At 42.7% G+C, this 19,721-nt stretch overlaps 1 protein-coding gene across 1 annotated transcript; it reads right to left on the bottom strand.

Moving 5' to 3' along the window:
- Nucleotides 1–938: 938 nt before the first annotated feature.
- T265_06308 (hypothetical protein) lies at nucleotides 939–15,810 on the bottom strand (the record flags this gene model as incomplete). The annotated part of the gene is made up of 5 exons (XM_009171535.1): nucleotides 939–1,214; nucleotides 7,335–7,445; nucleotides 9,169–9,297; nucleotides 15,297–15,585; nucleotides 15,635–15,810. 4 exons carry the CDS (start codon nucleotides 15,808–15,810, stop codon nucleotides 7,344–7,346), a joined length of 696 nt encoding a protein of 231 aa, XP_009169799.1.
- Between the last annotated feature and the right edge of the window lie 3,911 nt (nucleotides 15,811–19,721).

Raw genomic sequence — 19,721 nt, 5'->3', positions numbered from 1 at the left:
GGGCAGTTACGCCGAAGGCTAAAAGTGCACTTTTGCAGTGTTGACCCATCATGCTGACCGAACATCTCTTCCTATACTGATTGAATCTACAACCGGTAGCCAATCGGCTGCAGTGTGTTTGCCTGGCTGATTTTTTTCCTCCCAGTAAACACTTGGATGGAATTTCCGACATGCTTGAAAACTTCTTCACTGTGTCAGGACGCACCCGGACATAGAAAAAGTACATGTGCAGAGAGTGACGCATCGCCAAGATCACCATCGCTACGACACGTCCGGAAAGCAGGTGCGTTGGCGGAGCCCACCAAACATGGCTTAGCAACATAAGACCAGTAGAGTGGGGCTGAAATTGTTCACGACCGGAACACCGCCATTGGCTGTACAGAACTAACAAGTGAACGACCATAGTTGGCCACTTAGTTATCCTATATATTTACGCAGACGCTCTGTATGCTTTGTCCCGACAATACGACCGTACTGAGTTCTCTGTCTTCGCGTAGTCTGGCAGGCTCAGTGAAGGCGTAACCAATAGACGGCCACCCACGATAAAACACTATGACACCCGTCTTTTTGTGATCGTCGGTTCTTGCTATACAGGCCAACAAATTAAGGCATTCCATCGGAAAGCAGCTGGAATAAATAAAACATTCCAAGTGCACCATGTACAACGTTTAGTTTCGGTCATGTAAGATGTTTTTCAGATTACGAAATTTTTAACCTTGAGAGGGGACTATTCCAGGCCGGATGGTTGATTATTTTGGGACTGGAATCACAACGAAAAGTGCGCGAAGCAACTACAGAGATATTGACATTTGAATCATGATTATCAATTTCGTCTTATCTATTAACTTGGTAGTGAAACTCTCATCAGAGGGAACTTCAAAGAATTCATTATTGAGTATCACAAGAGACAAATCGGTCACAGATTTATTGACCCAACAGTTTGAACAGCCTGATGAGTAAAAGTAGTGCGGCATGATATAACATGCCAATCGATAATCTCAAAGCTGAAGGAAGGTGAAAAACTAACATCGATCAGATAACTGGCAGAACTTGGAGTGAACATAAACTTGGTCTTTTGTGGTAATGCCACAGAAGTATTGGCGAAGTTGCATTTACAGCCTGTAAGCAGTTCGTAAAACCAAATCGAAATGAGCGTCATTGTCGATCGATGCACTAAGAGCGGCATAGTAACTGAGGAACTCGCCTTTGTCAAGCTGTTTAGGAATAGAAAGAAGATATACGAAGTTATTTCGTTTTGTAACTATCGCGTAGCTGGATTTAGAATTTTTCACCGGATTTTATGGAAGCATTAAAATACACACAACACAGAGGTGAAATGCAAGGGTACTGTGCATATAACCGCACCACCCAACAACGATACGCGATAATATGTAAACATGACTTCAATGCTAATCATTGCAAAAAACAGTCAAAAAAATCCAGATCAACGTTACATCATGAAGCTAATTCTTTCTTACCCCAATTAACTCTTTGAACGTGAGCTTGTCGCCACAGTTCGGAGTTTATCTTTCTGAGCTGTACGGCGAACATGTTTTCCCATTTCTTTCTCCGATCCACAGACGCCGCTTTAACAAACAAATATTGGCATGCAAGCTCGGTTTCCGGGCCACTCCATTCCGACGCTTATTGGGCTATAGAAGCACACTGCCTTTAACTGGTTTGGTTTTCCAAAATGCTGTTGAACAAACCCGAAATGGAGTCCCATTGGATGTTATGTACCTTACAAACTGCTTGAGACCCTAGGTATACGGAGCTCCGGTCTACCTATACCACGTTCCTTACCATAACAAGACAATTGTATCATCCACTTATGGTGCAGTGGTGTAGATCCCAAAAAACATCAGGGCTTTTCAAAACTGCCTGGTCGTCCGAGCTCAAAAAAAGCTTGAGAGGTTTTGACTATAAGCTCAAATCAAGACTGTCCTGCACTCCATCAACTTTCGGCAACTCCGAGAGCTTCAAATCACTTTGGAATAGCTCTGTTCACACAACATCTTCGGCTTTATGGGTACCACAAGGTTTGTAACTCTCTCGGAATACTAATGTGCTCCCTACTTTTGTCTGTTACATGGTATAACCAGTGATTTTCCATGATATTCATCAAAACAGTTGATGCGTTACACGGAAGCTGCAGTAATTACTTTCAACTCTTTGATCAAAAGTTGGGTAAATAGCTGAGTCGCATTTGCTGGTTTTTGGGGCTATGGAATCACCTTACGGTTACGTCTCACCAAAATGTTTTCGCTGGCTGTCTGAAAAAATGTCCACCCTAATGGGGGCAGAATCCCGAGAGAACAATAACAGAAAAGATGTCGGACGTTCACCGTCTGCCATTCGGAAAGTTTTTTCATGGGAATACCCTTTTGTTATGCAGTAAATTCGCAATGGTGGTACCTTGAATCAACCGGAATAGTTGTCTCTTTACTGTGTCTAGAATGCTTTGAGGCTCATTTTGCACTCTCAGATCTTGCGTTTTCGCACTTCAGTCAAAAAAATCTAACTATTCAAATTGAATAACGTATTCTTCTATGGAACACGTGATCAGATTTGGCTAGATATCAGATGACTATTGACCGCAGCAAAACTCACCTGATCAGAAAACGTTTGTCACACTAAAAATCTGATGTTCACTACGTACCAGGACAATTGATGGGATTGGACACAACAACTTCACTACTAACAACACGTGTATCACTTCCAAGCACGAAACGAGAAAAAACTGCTTGGTTTTTTTCGTTTACTCAGTATCCCAAGCGAGTGCAAAAAATGTGTGCTGAAAAACACAAAGTGCTTTGTGCGCCTTATTCTGAGAGCTGTTATGATTATTTACTAGTTTCATGCATTGTATCAATAATGAAGGATGGGATGGGAAACCAAGCTGGTCAAATGGAGGCAATCTACAGCAAAGGTAACAACACAAAGCACTAAATTGTGTGGTAATCAGCAAATTCGGTTGTGACTTTCTTACGCTAAATCTGATCATAGCCGGAAGGCATTCCGCAACATCAAGTCAAAATAAGCATCATTATCGATCGATGCACTGAGGCCGCTGTAATAGTTCATGAATTCCTCTTTGGTCACCTGTTAGAAAAGCCGAGGACATAACGTGGACCATGAAAGCAAACCAGTAGTACTGCATTTGACTAGAGATGGCCAGGTGTCAGAATATTCAACAAATCGGGGTAAAGTTACGTGAGGTTTTAACAGGTTCTTCTTAGATTCACCTGGTTTTACTTGGTTTGGCCATGCTGTTTTGGGTTCCATCTGAGCATTCTTGCTCAATCCGCATGCAGATGGAACAGACTCATTGCCCTGAGATCAAAAGTTGGAGGTAAGCTTTATGTTGTTCACTACGAACATATTTGACACACATACGTATCGATTGGCAGTACAACTAAGTTTCAAAGCTTTGAATTATGCTAGACCTGTCGTTGTGCTATTTTGTTATGCCCTAGTGAGTAGCGAAAAGAATAAATAAAAACCATAAACAAGAGGTATCAAACCTGCAAATCGTTTCGATAAACCTAGTTAACAATCGGTAGATTTGTTACCGGACAACGTTTCGCTTTTGACACTAAGGCTTCGTCAGGCCAAGTGACTAGGTTACGAGGTTGGTCAAGATTTAAGGCGGAAGGACAATCAATCAGCTAAGTCAAGCCAAATCTCCGTTAGGTGTCTTGAACCGAACTAGAAGAACTAGACCCTAGGGTGAACCCAAATTCATGTAGGTTCCCCCATCGGCCTAACACTAGATCACCCACCCTAATGCACAAAATCACTTGGCTGACACCTAACAGCTTGAGTTAGCTGACTGGTTCTCCTTCTGCCTTAAATCTCAGAGTATCTCGTAACCTAGTCACTTGACCTGACGAAGCTTTTGTGTCAAAGGCGAAACGTTCACCATTATTAAATCTACCGATTGTAACCAACCTTTTCCAAAAACGATGACTACTCAAACGGTTCCAAACGTTTTCTCGCCTGACTGAACAGACCTGCAGGTCATTTTGTGGGCAGCCCAGTTCTGGAAGGATTGTCTTTATTCTGTAACAGTTTGACTGCTTTCCTCGCAGGTGTTCTACACTTATATGACAACCTGTCCAATGTACTGCGATCCTTCCATACGTGAAACATACTCGACATTAAACAATGTTTTTGACTTGGGTAATACTGTTTAATAGGTGTTATTTACCGGTGTGTTTTTACCTAATCTATCGGCAAGTGAAAATAAAAAGCTAACTCAACTGTGACTCAGTCCCACCGCACGATTAAGCGTCACTTTTTCACCATAACGTTTTTATTGCCACAGTCTTCCAAGATAATTTTCAGTAACATTTCGCCATAATTTTGTTCAACTGTTTGGTTGATAACGGAGCAAAAGCCTTGCAGTCCGGAAATGGCGTTGAATTTGAGAATAGGAACCCTTTGTTCGTTTAGTACAAGCCGGTGCATGAGTTTTTGAGAGCCACTAAATTACTACCCATCACAAAAGTGTGGTGAAAAATTCCCACACGGACTAGCGAAAAGTGAGTCGCGTCCAGGACATGAACGTAGTTAAATGCAGCAGTTGGGCCATCCTAAGAATTCTTAGCACAGCGCTTGAATGATTACATTGCTTGTAACGAACACAGGTTTACCGTGATTGTCGATTTACAGCGGATATCGATTTGTAGGTGATTTGCAGGATTCATCGATCCACTGTTGCAAGTCTACTTAAAAATTGCAAAGAAGCGCACCACAAAAGAAAATCTTAATAACGGACGGATCACAAGACACCGGTCGAACGGAAGACATTGAATACTCCCCCCCACTGGGACTATCCCGGCTAATTCACAGCTCGTTGCTAGGTAACAGGCCATCTTTACCTCATCCCCGCTGTTATTCGCTCCAACTCACAGGTGATTGCCTTGGGAACGCCGTCGCGCCTGCACAACCTTGAACTTTGACATGAGAATGTACACTTCGATCTTCAGGTGAAGACGAAGCATGCTTCAAACTGCACATCGCCTAAACAACGTCCTGCTGTCCCGATGCACCACTGGTTTGTCCTTCTCAAAGAACTATACGACTCAAATCAGTCTGTATTTTTTCATGTTTCCTCTGAAGATGCACAGCCCCAATTGACTACGGTCAAATCAAATTTTACGGATCGGAATATGTTCTCACCACCAAACGGGTGCTCGAATCTGCTACCGCTCGTGCGCGGTAAGCAGGAGAATAGACTGTCAGCAACTTATCAGTGAATTTGACTTCACTTGGTCTGCCCAATTTTCTCGTCCCAAAACGCGGTTGAAGTTTTTTTCTCACTTAAGGATCCGAGTTTTTTTTACCACAGTGAAAGAAGCGTGAAACTCCGTGCACTCTAACGTATACAGAATAATTATACATGCGGTAAGCACGAAAAAAAGGAAAGTTTCATACGAAGTGACTGGTATGATTGAAACGCATAGGAATCCTACTGGAATTCAGTGCCTCTAGTCTAACGAAACGCGAGCTTAGTATCTACGTCAATTAGTGTGGATAAACCAGAATAACTGCACTACGACGGGGAATTGGCTGTTCAGATGAGAGCGTCAGTCGAAACTGTCGGTAGTAGCACTATCTCCAACTATCGCTTTGGTAAACAAGGTTTTTGTCGTATGTGGGTGACTTTCAGGGCACTGACGATTGTAAGATATGTACACTAATCAATATAATGGGAAGCACAGCCCAAGATCGCTTGCTGGGTTCATACGCACATCATTCATAGCTCTATCCTTCATGCAGTGCGATCAGAGGTGGAGAGTTACTTCGGATGTGAAATGTTATTTGAAGTAGCTGGGAATGCGCTCATTGTACTATCTCACTTTCAAGTCCACAGCACTTAAAAAGATACTCCACATCTGGAAAAAGTAAACGCTGGGATAAAAGCGATAAATAACTAATGTTTCAACTGACCATCTGTAAAAGGAAAGTAATGTTTCGATCAGATCCCCACTCTTGGTTGATGGACACCCGGATAGACCGACATTACAAAATACAATTCGGTTTATAAGCTACCAAAGGCGATGAATCAAAACAGTCATCTTCAATACGTGCCCTATCCCAATCCTCAGTTTATCGAAGACTTACAGTAACTCGACATCAGTTATTTGGACTGGCCGTCATCTTCAGAGCATAGTTGTTCATCCGTCATCCTTTTGTTATTTGGTAGAAGAAACTATGGTAGATCTACATATTCTAATTTATGGCCATTAACCGAAATGGGCCGGCGCTTTGGGCAGCGCTATAATGATCAGAAATATATCGTTTCAAAGAGGTTTGTTAAACAACCGGTGGATTTACCAAACCTCTCTGAAACTATCCAATAGGTCCCAAACGCTCTTGAATTGACTGAGAACGGTGATATAGTTTTAAAACTTTCTGATCAATACATACTTACAAAATCCATCCCAGTACGTAGGAGAAACTTCTCCATCTCTGAGCACAACTTTGTCTTACACAACAGCAGAATTGCACTAATATCATCCAGTACAAACTTGCCGCTTGGAAATTTGTGGTATTGGCAGAAGCTAGGCGATCTTGTAGATCTTGAAACGCGAACCACATGTGTATGCGGTGGGAACGAAAATATGCTTTATTGTACCTCACCACGGTGCGAGTCGTTTCGATCCCACTGCATGTTCTTGCGTTTTGCTTTTGAATATTCAGCAAACGGTTATTTTATGTTAGTTTGCACCAAAGTCCTTTGGGTATCTGGACGATATGAATACCCGGTCCAGTGTGGATATCACGCACACAACCCAAATGTCTCCCACAGACACCATATTTAAATCGATTAGGCAAATATATGGTTCGACAGTCACCGAAGCAATTAACCGCTCAGTTGGCAGGCCGTCCTTGCGGAAAATAGAAGATCGTCAATTTGCGGTTTCTTCTCAGTTGCGTTCGTTTTGTTCAAAATGGTTATGCTCGAAATTTGTGTTTGAAAATTCGTCAGATGGTAGCCATGAGGAATGTATGGAAGATGCTTTTTTTACATTAAGCTGATATGTACTCAAATGTATCAAAAGTAGTGAGCATATATGGAACATATATGGAGCATATATATACCAATAATGAAAAGCTGCAAGCTACTGCTGCAAGAAGGTTAGTTATTGTTAATTATGGAGCATATTACTGTGCATAGTTAGCGATAAGGTGAAAGAAGTCAACTGCAAGCAAATGATCATCACAAATTACGTGGATGAGCAAGCTATACACATCGAGTTAAAGTAACCAAGCTACATAAGCATTGATCATTTCCACCCAAACCAATCTAAAAATAGTTTTCTTACGTGAAGCGTTCACAATTTGTATGCAGTCCGCATCATCAAGTCGAAATAAGCATCGTTATCAATGGACGCACTCACTCCATTATAGTAATTGAAAAATTCCTCTTTTGTCACCTGTTCAGGAAAACCATGTAGTGTTTGAAGCCAAAAGTACATGTGTGAACCCCTTCGAGTTTAAAAACCAAGCGACAGTGTTTATAGAATTAAGAGCCTGAAACATTCTTCCGTATTTTGATGAGTCAGTGCCTACTCTCTTTGTCAGTATTTCGTTTCTGAGATGGCATCCTCCGATTGGAGGGCTTCTCGTCACGAAGAGACTGGACCTTACTGTGGTGTGACAGTTTGCGCACCTCAGCGGCTCATTGAGCTATACTGATGGGTGTCCCCGCGACACCCACAGGGTCTTTCATACCAGGTCGGTCAATGGGTAGAGGTATGAGGAACAGTCTCTTGTTCCTTCAGATTGGGGCTTAGGACATGTGGCGACTTGTTCCGTTGAAATGCTGATGCATCTGCATTTCTCACCAAAAATCTATTCCTTGCGGTTAGGCCTTTGAGCCAAAGGATTTGGCTGAGGACCCTAAAAATCCTCCTGTCTAGATGTGCGTGCCCTGACAGTAGCTTAGCCCACGTACAACCATGAACTGCACTGGCAGCAAAACATCGGTGTGGAGCGCTGATGTCATACTGTCGAGATGATGATGATGATGATGATGATGATGATGATGATGATAGAGGGTTTCAATTTTAACACCGGTGTCAAAGAAACGAACAGCGATCTCACAGCCTGCATATATGCCATGTTAAAGATGTCTGAATGAGTTCCCATAGGTAGAATAAAAATGACTGCCTTCCGAGAACGGACCAGCATACCGCCCAACGCTACGGAGGATTTCGTTACAGATTTGGCCTACTTGGCTGTTTTTTTATTTAAAATCAACGACATGATCTTATGTCTGTTGTTCCTGGATTCTTTTTGCAAAGATTTCAGCCAAAGTGTATGCTGCAGCTGCTTCCAAGGGGTAGAAGTGACCATGGTCTGATCAAGCTGACAGGAAACTACTTTATCCATCATAATCAATTTACGATTGGGTTACGATATGTAATATGACCGTTTTCCATCATTACAACCTCAAACCCACTCGAAATAACAAACTGGCCCAAAAATCCTGCAAGGTTATCTAAGTTACATTAGGTGCCGCTCATACTCTAAAAGGTCATGGTGTGCTATTCCCACGGCTTCCTGACTGACAGCATCAAGATACGCTTTGTAACCTGCCATTCCTCATCTCTATTGACGTTTCCTTATCCTGAGTCCCACACGCTGAAGAAGGAAGCTTTTGCGGTCCCGTAATTTTTCGGCTGTATTCAAAGAAATTTGAAGATTTATCCCTTCATATAGCGGGGTTGAAGCTGTTACCGTACCGCGAATTCCTATAATGAGGTTCACATATACTATGGATGCCACGACCCACTGTTTTGAGTGGGGTAAGATCTAGTGTCTACCAACAAGCCTATCAAAGCACGCGGCAAGCTGCGTCTCACTATCGAAGCCAATAAGCACGCTGACGCCTGCTCGAGCTAATCTTTCAAAATTCTCTCGGAAACTTTTGAACATTTTCTTCCAGTTTTGTCTGCAGTTGTTTTCGCATCTCACACCTAATCCAGATCAACCTGTCTCCTTACATTGAAACCTATCGTAAATTTGTGGCATGTAACCTGATGCTCCATTGGTAGTATACCTGTGTCACACATTCCACTATTTCAACTGTTTTTTAAGATCAAAGTATAATTTTCTAACCGTTGTGGCTGTCTCGCTTATGATCCAGCAACTTACCGTATCGTCGGCATTATCCGCTGGCTGAAACGTCTTCAAAAATTCAACAAAGATTTCATCCTCTGTCTTTTCACCATTAATATATTTTGGGTGATGTTTGCAATTGTACACACCCTTTAAATCGTCCACCTGGAAGGTAAAAGTACAGTGAAACGATTTCTTACCGGCAGGTTATAAAAAGTGGACAAATATTAAGCTCGCGTGAGCAGTTAATGCTCAAAGCATATCGGCCAGCACGAGACGGTTTCTAGTCCAGAAGAAGTTCTGCCTTTTGTCAACCTTGCGTGCGCAGTAATTTTCATCTGTCCCTAAACAGATGTGTTATATTGTGTCAAACGAGCACATTTTTTGGATACTTTAAGCTAATTACCGGGCTCCGGTCACTTTTACTGCTCAATGTGAACCCATGTTTGATCACTACATCTGTTCAGGCTCAGGAGGACGCAAATGCTTTTCTGGAATGGGGCAGCAAAACTCAAGTGGGTTTTTGTTTGCTGCCTCCTATCATCACAAAAGATGCTACGGGACAATTTATTTTAACCCCACATCATAGTTGTCGGAAATTAAATTCAGATTGCTTTGTTTTTCATTACACATGCACTCTCATACACTTCCTATCAAGCAAGTTCTTCAGAAAATCAAAACGCACATAAAAACTGAAGCTTTCACTGTTTTCTTCTTCACACCGGACAGGTATTACGTGCTTATACTTTAGAACGTCCAGTATATCCAGTTTTCCTACGGAACTCTCCTCGAAGTTCTGCTTCAAGCATACCAGTTAAAGCAATACACAGATCACTGCTTTTTCACCTAAGCTGCTTCTGTAGAGAAACTTCAGAGGAAAACTCTTGCAAATCGGTGGAAATCAAAGTGATGGTGACGCAAAAATCCACCCAGGTATTTTGTTAGGATTGGTCGCCGACAGCTGATTCTCTACACTTTGCCAATGAATCTTCCCACAAAGGACACTGAAACACAACCTAGGAACCTTTCAAATGAGAATCGTTCAACAGCTTTTTCAGCACCTGGATTTACTGATCAACAAATTAACGCCTTTCACACCCTGCTGACAGTCGTGTCCGCTTTCTGGTGTAGTTTATGGACAATGTGGCCCTCCATCGAATGTTGTTAGTGTACACTTTTACCACAGCGCACAAACATCGCCTGTCCGGCAGCTGCATTACATCTCATCAAACGTAAAAATGCCATCCTATCTAGAATTCCTGTGAATCCTAGATAACGGTTAAAAACATTTCGGGTACAAAACATTTGCGTTTTATCACTAGACAATGTCACAAAGATATGCGGTGTTCCGTTTGCTGGTTGCTTGTTGGCGTAGCAGCTGAAGCGTTAAAAATATCGAAACGCATCATTACAGTACACCCTAAAAATAATGATTGCCTCACCCGATTTTGAGATATTAATAAAAACTAATATTCTTAGATTAGTGAAGCAGGATGCCCATAAACCTATCCGCATGGAAGTCAATTTAAAACCAAAGAACTCAAAGGCGCTATCATAAATCGAATAAGGGCGTGAAGCTGTTCTTGTTAAATCTTTTTATGTATTTACTCGTTCTCTGAGCAGCTCATCACTCGTGGTTAGCTATCGATTTCACCATCTCATTGAATCGATGCGTATAGAAAAAGAAGTGCTCTTTTACTGACTAAACGTATCACAGAGGACACAAGATAACAGGAGCAGAACTGACCATTCGATGCCCAGTTTTGAATGCGGCCGGTGGTTTAACTATAAAAGTGGGTATTTTTGTCAAATCAACAAAAGTTGATGATTATCATGACACTGAACAGACTTTGTCATTCCATCATGACCAATATTTTACTTATCTTCGTTTCATCCCGTTAAGTCAAGCCGGATTTTTACTAAGATGTCATTTAAGGAATAATAAATCCCGCTGTTTTATGACATACCGAAACAAGGTCATCCAGATGTTCCTCTTTCATCCTTTGACAAATCACGTAAATCCGGTTCTTATATGTTTCGGTAATGGATATAGGTGCAGTAACGTGTGATCCACAAACAGTTGGCAAGGAGAACTAGATGGTTATTAAAGGACAAATTTTTCTATTCCATTCCATGTGTAAAGAATATACTCAACCGGTCCCCTTGACATTTGTGGTGCCTCTGACACTTTCTATTGTGATCAGTCCCGCAATATTATTGTAAACACTTGTGATCAATTTGCGTATCTCGCATCCCTCCTAATTTAGGATATTTGGAATGAGGAACCCAGTCCCAATTGGTTACTGGATCCATAAGAACAGTAGATGCAAAAGGACCAATTTTATAGAAATGCCAACCAGCACCGAGCATGTGCATACATTGTGCCGAAACGAATGGCACAGAAATTAGTTTCAGTGAAGCAGTGGGTTCCAGCCTTTGAGGTTTAGGTTCACTACGTTATTGTCAATGAGATAAATTTGCTAACAAGGTGTGCTCTTGAGATTTGTTGATTGGTGGTTCTTTTAAATTAGCTAAAGAATACCTTGTGGGTAATCATTTTATCGTACAGAAAAAAATATTAGCGTACAAGGATATGATCACCGGCCTTCAATGGATGCCAACCAAGTTGAATAGACTAAAAACGTCAGTTGTCACGTTTCTCAATAATTCTACACCAAGGCCTCAACATGAGAGCAAGGAATAATAATGATACTCGCATTCGTTCAGATAACGAGCGATTAGTAGTTGGAAATCCCTCCAAGTTACAGCATAAGTGTTCAGTGAATTCAAAAAATATACTAAGCGGTCGCTCGGCGATGAAGGTCTTTGATTTTTGGAATGAGTCAGTCTGCTGCAAGGAATGCAGTGGACGGTGGATAGAGTAGTGCGACAATAGGTCGTACGAATTATATTTAATTTTGTCTGGTGAGTCATCTGTATGCTAAAAACGGGTTTTCATGCTAGGTGGTAAAAACATTTCCCAGTGATTGTAGCCATTGTATCGGCTTTGCAGTTTTCGGTTGAACATTTTTGCAGAAAGAGCATTTCATAGGACGCCAAAAATGAGAGACAGTATTCAAACTCACACTTGAATTAATGAACACCAACCTCATGTAGGCGGTCTGGGTTAAAATGTGTAAGTAACTTTTTTGTGTTGTAGCGTTCTCAAGAGCATCTTTGGCGCAAAGGCATCAGATCAACAAAGAATAAAATACTCATCTTTCCTTCAACCAAATGTATTTTGGTTCTTCGCTAACCTGCATCGGAAAACCAAACGTCGACAGCAAGATAAGATGCAAATAGGATAACTATAAGCAGTTTAGTAAACAAAGGAAATTCTAAGGCAAGATGCTAGGATTTATCTGCGTCAAAAATAAGGCTAGAGGGACCACCCACCCGAGGCCACCTAAGTGGTCTTTACAGGTCACGACTACCGGCTATAAACTTGTAAACAGACTAGACTGCTAGACTACAAAAACCTCAACACTGTTAAGATCCTGTTCTTTCTAGTAGTAAAGAATTTGTTTAGCTTGATGGTAAACCAATCTTGAGCTCTTTAAGACGGCGGAAATCCTCCCATAACCCAAAATTCAGGACTAAGGATGATCCGCAGTAGCCGGACTATCAGTAGTTATCGGTAACCATGGATCGCTTCAAGCTAATGTATCACTAGAGGTTGAATTGAACTTTCTAGGGTGGAGACACTCATACCAATCTTATGAAAAGACTGACTTCTCTGTGGTGATGTTTGCTGGTACTCGTTCACCTCTGGAGCCATCAAGGGAAAAAAGATGCTGCTGTAGCATGGAATCATCTCAGACAAAGCTGGAAACTGGTTACGTTTCAGTCGGAGGCGCAACTTGGATATACGAAGACTTCAACTCTCCTTATATATCAGACACTGTTGCGAAACAAGTGTTAATCAGATAGAACAGCAATGAAGTGTGCAAATTGTGGGATAATTTTGCAAATTAGTGATTTGGTGGTGAAGTTTATAGGGGCAACGTAGTTGTTACATACGTAACGGGTTGTTACGTACAAAAACCACTGACTCATGAAGGCAGGTATGTTACTGCAATTAAACGCCAAAGATTGTCAAATTGTGGAGGTAAATTGGAACAAGCGTTGCTGATAGTTTGAACATACGCGCTAGCGTGTCACAAGCAAAAGTCCACGTAAATATAAAAAACAACCTAACTATGGAAAAGAGTATAAATTAAGCCACGCAACGACGGAAATAAATTAGATTCTGCGCCTATGGTGTACCTGGTGAGTTTTTTCACTGATAATGTCTCATTGTGGCCTCACTTTTGCCACCGTCCTCAGTCATTCAGTTACTAAAGACATATCGACGGGGTGGAGTAATAAAGAGTCGACGATAGATGTGGCGGCAAACACGACCTGACCAGCCTTTTAAACAGTTATTTTACCGTCAACTATCTAAAAAGTTGGGTTAGCAGCCACCTGCAGCGGGAGGTTTACAGCCACTCAAGGAAATCAACCGATTCTGCGTTTGCACACAGATGCTGAGGAAGGCTAGCTAATGAAGGACCTCAAACGAATGTAGTACTCACAGGCTTCGGTAAAGCGTTAGACAGATCTCACCGCTGCATACTACTTGCCGCAATCCATGAAAGTACCTTTCCGCTGTTCTCGATTTACCGCAAAGCAGGCTGCTTGCGAAATCACGGAAAGATAACTGCGATTAGTGGGCAGTAATGACTACCAGTGGGCAAGGATTGGTAATAAAAGCTATATTGTTCAACATTTACATCAGCAAATTGCTTCACAGGCCGAATAAAAAATTTGATGTTTCCTAATGACTTGGTGTGCGGTAGCATTTACACAAGCGAGCAAAGTAAACTCCTTCAGGATATATCTTATTCAACAGAAAAGTGGCCTCGGAGTCAAACCACAGGTCAAACCTCAAGTCAATACAACAGCTTATCAGCGCCTGCTCATATTCCGAACACTAGATGGAACACAGCATTTCGTGAATTGTGCCGAAAAGACAAGGTGTGTGATTCATGTGTTGTTTTCAAAGATCTCAAGATATAGGCACACGCCGCTAGAACTGCATAAAACATCATATGATTTTACGGGTTTTGAGAGGGCAGATGTCATTTTGAATCACGGAGACTTTGCCGAAACTCCTAAATATGTTCTAACAACCTGACATGAAGTATTTTTAATATGTGGAACAAATTCAGTGGTCGACCACGAAAGTGACATAAGAATTGAGACCTCAGTTATATAAATCGCTGCCTAATGCCTCACTTTGTTAACTCTTTCACTTGACACAATAGTTTGGAAATGACTTTTTCGCATTGAGTCTCTGGAGAGCAAAAGTTTGCTGTGGTGGGTTCGAACTGCATTCGAAGATGAAAACCAGGTGTGAAAGTCTCAGTAGGATACCACAATGCTCCATTTGTCTTTGACGTTGTTGTAGTGGCACTTGTTAGGGCCATGGAAAAGTTGCTAGGCTTGGACTTGTTAGGTAACTTCTAGACCTGGAGGCGCGAGCCAAAACTGATGGACGTGCGATGATGATAATATTCAAGATTCACCACCTAGACATAATCTGGTTCGGTCTAAAAGAAGTGCATAGGTGACAGGCCTAATCTACTTTCATCCATATGCACCCAATTTTTTCAGAACCACCGGTTGACCTACATATGTGCATTTCATAAAAAAATTACGAATATCACTATTAACACAAACATTCGATTTTTCATTTTTGTGACCTATGAGGAGTTCACAAAAGGTTCCGCGGGATTTTACTAACAAATGTAACCGTAATTTGTTTTTTTTTGCCCTGCAACAGCGTTTTCAAGTGTTTGACCCAGTTGCACTCCGTCTTTGCCTAAGGTGCCACTTTTTTAAGTATAATCCTCGGGGGCTTACACGGTTTCTGCATACAGGTCTTGTGGGTACTGTTGACACAAATCCGTGATACCTTAAGCACCACACAGCGACGATGCATAACTGTACGTTCGAAAATGAGGCATCTATTGCACTGATACAGGTCGTAAGCAAAGAAAGGGCGGGAGATTTTTCGTGACTTTGTATTATTAGCATCAGCCGAAAATTACGAACCATTTGACAAGTTTTTCGCGGATAAACATATAATAATAAAAACAGGAACATTCTCATTTGTAACTCACCTTTATAACGCCGTCTTTTGTTTTATCAAGTTTCATAAATGCCTTGTTAACGATTTCCTGACGGGCTTTGCTCATTGCAGGCTGGAATAAAAAGGCATCCAAAACGATTACCCGAAGAGCTTGAAGGAATTCCTCGAAATCAATACTCCCACTACCATCTTTGTCGATCATGTGAAAAATTTCTTCAATCTCTTCCTTTGTTAGGTCAGCCCCAAAATCTCTACAACCTTTCTGGAATTCTTTGAAGCACAGTTTTTTATTTCCGTCATCATCGATAATCCGGAATTGTCTGCAGATATGTGTGAACATCAAATTCTGCTAAATATCAAGTAACTCACCGACCGAGACCAACTATTCCATTAGCGCCCCTAGATAAACAAACGTTACGCAATTTTTCGAGAGGATCTGTGGCCTTTTCAAGTTGTCTTTTTGCCTTTTCTTGAAGCATATGATTAGTTCTGTCCGTGCAGGCCATTTGACTTCTATGAAATCTCGCTGTTGTCTTGTAAATCATAGATGGCACATTCAAACAATCGCTCATGATAACAAGTTCACAATCCGACAGACAATCATTAAGAGACGGCAGAGCAAGCAACTGCTATTCCCCACCATTTATAATTGGTTCAAGATGTGGGTCACTTCCTACGACGGGCGCGATTTCAAGAGGCGATGGCTAATGACAAAATGCAGTCATTTCAGGGCCATGATAACAGACTCACAAGGAAGCGCGTGGACCTCAACCTGTCAACAACCGATACTACTCTCCTAGAATGGTATATTATACAATTACCAAGTGACTTAACAGGGTGACCGACGGGTTTAGGCACGACGTCATGCTTTAAAAGGCCTCACAAGGATTGTCCCGAGTGGCTGAATGTAAACCACAGGCCATTGGACCAAACATATTTTGTAGATGGGTAGTCCGTGAAACGACTGCATCTACTTTCATGCATCTTGTTTGTTCAAGATGCTAGGTTTTCGTTAGCTGTCTACTCAGTGCGCTTTTGGTTACCTGGTTTTGTTTCTTTACAGGTCAGCTCCATTTTTCGTTGAATTTGTTTAACTTTTGTAAGTGGGCGCTAGTAGTTTTTATCACTTCTATCACATTTTTGGGGACAATCCTCTCCCAGTGCGCTTGACACAGTAAGAAGTAACAGACATGTTGAATCGACTGTAGATGGCAAACTACAACTGCATCGGTAGCTGTCGATCTCAGGTGGCCGACTGGACAGTGTATGACGTAAGAAGCCAATGTGGCCTTCTTTAGCTACAGGGAAGGTTTGCATGTGGATGGCATCTTTTTGGCGTGGAGCGTTAAATTGGTGGACGATGGGACATTTCAATTCGGCCTCGTTGAGCTCAGAATTACGAGATAATGCCGGGAGATGGAGGACAATCACAGGCGGCCAACTCAGTGCGAGCTAAGAAAAATGTCCCGTAATGTTTTCTTACATCCTTCGTTTTGCCAGGTGGTCAGGTTACCAGTAATAACGGGATTAAGATGTTCGGCTACCGCACTACAGTTCGGAGCAGCAACCAAGCTTCTGACAGTAACGGGCAGCAATCAAATGCTATCAGTGCAGTATCCGACCACGCTGTCTTTCATCGCTTAAGTCATACCTTAGTGCGAACATGTACAGCTCAGACGAGGAGATACCCAACCAAAAAATACTGGCAATAAATTTTATGCAACTGAACGGAGTCGGTGGCTTATGCCCTTGAGCTGTTGTCGCCGGTATCCACGTCTTGTTCATTGCAGCTTGAAGTGAAGTGGCAAACTATTCTTTCCTTCAAGTCACTTAGAGTTTACCCCCTCGCCTTTGGTGACAACCAAAAATGGCAATCCGAAATCACGGGGAATCGTCCCCAGGCCCAGGCTGTGTATGCATGTCGGAAGTTGCCAGCACCAGAAATGCTTTTCCATAAAGAAAACGTTTCGTTTCTCAAAAAAGTGTTTAGTTTGACCGCATTTCATTACCGGTTGAATAAACCCATAGGAGAACATCTGGAACAGCTAATACAGGAAGTGAAGAGAATGCGATGAGACCAATAGTAAGGATACTCATCATGCAACATGGATTTTATTGATAAAAGAGAGCCGAATCGTCCTCATGCGAACCAAAGCAGGTGAAGATATAGCCTAATGGACTCAGCAACCAAAGGCTGGCTGCGCTTACCAAGATAAAGCCTACACAGTACAAGGGGCACAGCACAATTCATAATCAATTCTCCCTCGCTCATCAAGTATGCAGCACACTCAGATAGTGATACAAGCGGTCGGCATTGGAAGAAAATTTGGCGCCTCCTGATTTGTACTGAGTGTCATTCGATCAGTGAGCCTTAGGCCGGGGAGATAACGGTTGTGCTATTTTAATAAAGCCAGGAGCTAGCTGACGCGGTAATGAGCATTTGGGGCTAGCCGTTGAACTGTTTTGCAGGGACAATGTCTTTTGGGTCGATTTCTCATGGTGCGGCGAATAGGAAAAGTTTGAGGAGACCCATATATCTAAATTCCTTTTTGGCATCTATCCTCATGATGTTTTCTGGTCCTTTCTCAAAGGCATTTGCTGAGTCTCTTCCAAATTAAATATGGACGCACTTTTCTTCGTTTAGAGAAGGGTGCCAGTTCAACGACCACTGCTTGGCAGCGTCTGCACCCAGTTGGAACGAAAACTCCAAGATTTCAAGTCGTCCGCAAAAAGTGGACATAGACTTGCGAGAACATCTGGAAAATCTTTGACGTAGATCAGAAGCAGCAGTGGTCCCAGAAGGGAGTCTTGCGGAACTTCAATGGAGATCGGCGCTGGAGAAGAATAGACCAGGCCTATTCTCACCCGGAATGATCTGCCTGATAGGAACGCCCTGATCCCGTGTGGAATTTTCCATTGAATCCCGTAAGGCTCGAAACTGTGAAGCAGCGGGACGTGTGGGACCCTATCAAATGCTTTTGAAAAGTCGATATGGTTTTCTCGTCCTTGACTTGGATTAGGCTGTCCATGAACACGGGGATATTTGTCACGCAAGAACGGTCTGGGAGATGGGTACATCAGGCTGCAGGAGGTAAGGTGATATAAGACACTTCGCCTCAGGATGCGCTCCATCAGCTTGCACGGCACGCTAGTGAGGCTTACAGGTCTGAAGCTGCCAGGCGATAGTCGGTCACCAGTTTTGTAGATTAGCTAGACAATTGCTTCCTTTCAAACAGAGGAAAGACGGTCATCGTTAAGGAACTGACGAAACACCAGGTATAAATGATTTGCCACTGTAGACGACGTTTCCTTCAGGACCTTTGGATAGACTTCGTCCGGCCTCAACGCGCAGAATGGGTTGATCTTGTGCAAGAGTTGACGAATGTCCTCCACCGTGCAGACCAATTCGGTTGGAGGCTGTTCGTAGTTCCGCCTTGACAAGAGTGGATTTGACGAGGACGCAGGGTCTGAATATATACCTGCGTTCTATGTAAACCTCAGATGCCACTGTTGGGGTAATAGTTGGTTCTCCGCTCATATCCCTCCAAAAGAACGCGGATGGCTCGTTTCTCTGGCAATATCTCACATATGTGAACAGTGCATTTCTGTTTTTTTCGAGCGAGGTCCAGGATGGTGGCTTGTTCACGTATGTCCCATTGGTGGACTTTTGATTTACAGCGGTTACGCATTTCCGGAAATGCCGGCTGATCTTCCGCGTCTCCTTCAGTCAATTTTTTGAAAAAAATGTTTGGAACTCTCTCCTTAAAGTCACCGAATTCCTTCAGGCAGCCTGCGGCTTATCTGACTGCATGATGGTTCTTTTGGGACGAACATCGCGTTCGCCTCGTGAACTTTCTGGACAATGGTCCTATATAATTCTTCCACTGAAGCTGTTCCCACTTTCTGGACAATGGTCCTATATAATTCTCCCACTGAAGCTGTTCCTAGGTGCGCATTCGTGAGAAGTCTGCACGGCGGAAGTCTCGAAACCACGTTTGAGGTTTGCGATTTCCAGCCCGATGGCGCAGTGGTCCGCATGTCCCCGTGCAGCGTTTATTGTCACCTAATCAACGAAAAGTCTTTCGTTGGTGATGACCAAATCCAGGAGGGATGGTAGTCGGCCCGCGCGGTATCTAATGCGTGCAATGACATGTTGGGTCCAAGCGCTCTGTTGAACGACCTCAATCAGCGCCACTGCAAAACGTCCGTTTGATCCGACGTGCTGGAGCTCCATCCAGGAGGCATTTGGAGCTTTGAGGTCACCTACCAGCAGGAGATGAGTGAAGTGGTAGTTGAAGGAGAGTTGCTCAAGGGTTTGTATGAGGAATTGGTCATCTTCAGGGGGACAAGAAGGGCTACGGTAGACCACGCCGAGAAGGAGAGAATCGGACAAGCGCAGCGGGATTTGGACCCACAGTGCATCGCAAAAGGGTGCAGGGGTGGTGTCAGAGAGGAC

Source organism: Opisthorchis viverrini, assembly GCF_000715545.1.
Source record: "Opisthorchis viverrini unplaced genomic scaffold opera_v5_127, whole genome shotgun sequence".
NCBI lineage: Eukaryota > Metazoa > Platyhelminthes > Trematoda > Opisthorchiida > Opisthorchiidae > Opisthorchis > Opisthorchis viverrini.
Note: the sequence above shows the minus strand (reverse complement) of the source record. Positions and strands in the feature narration are given on the sequence as shown.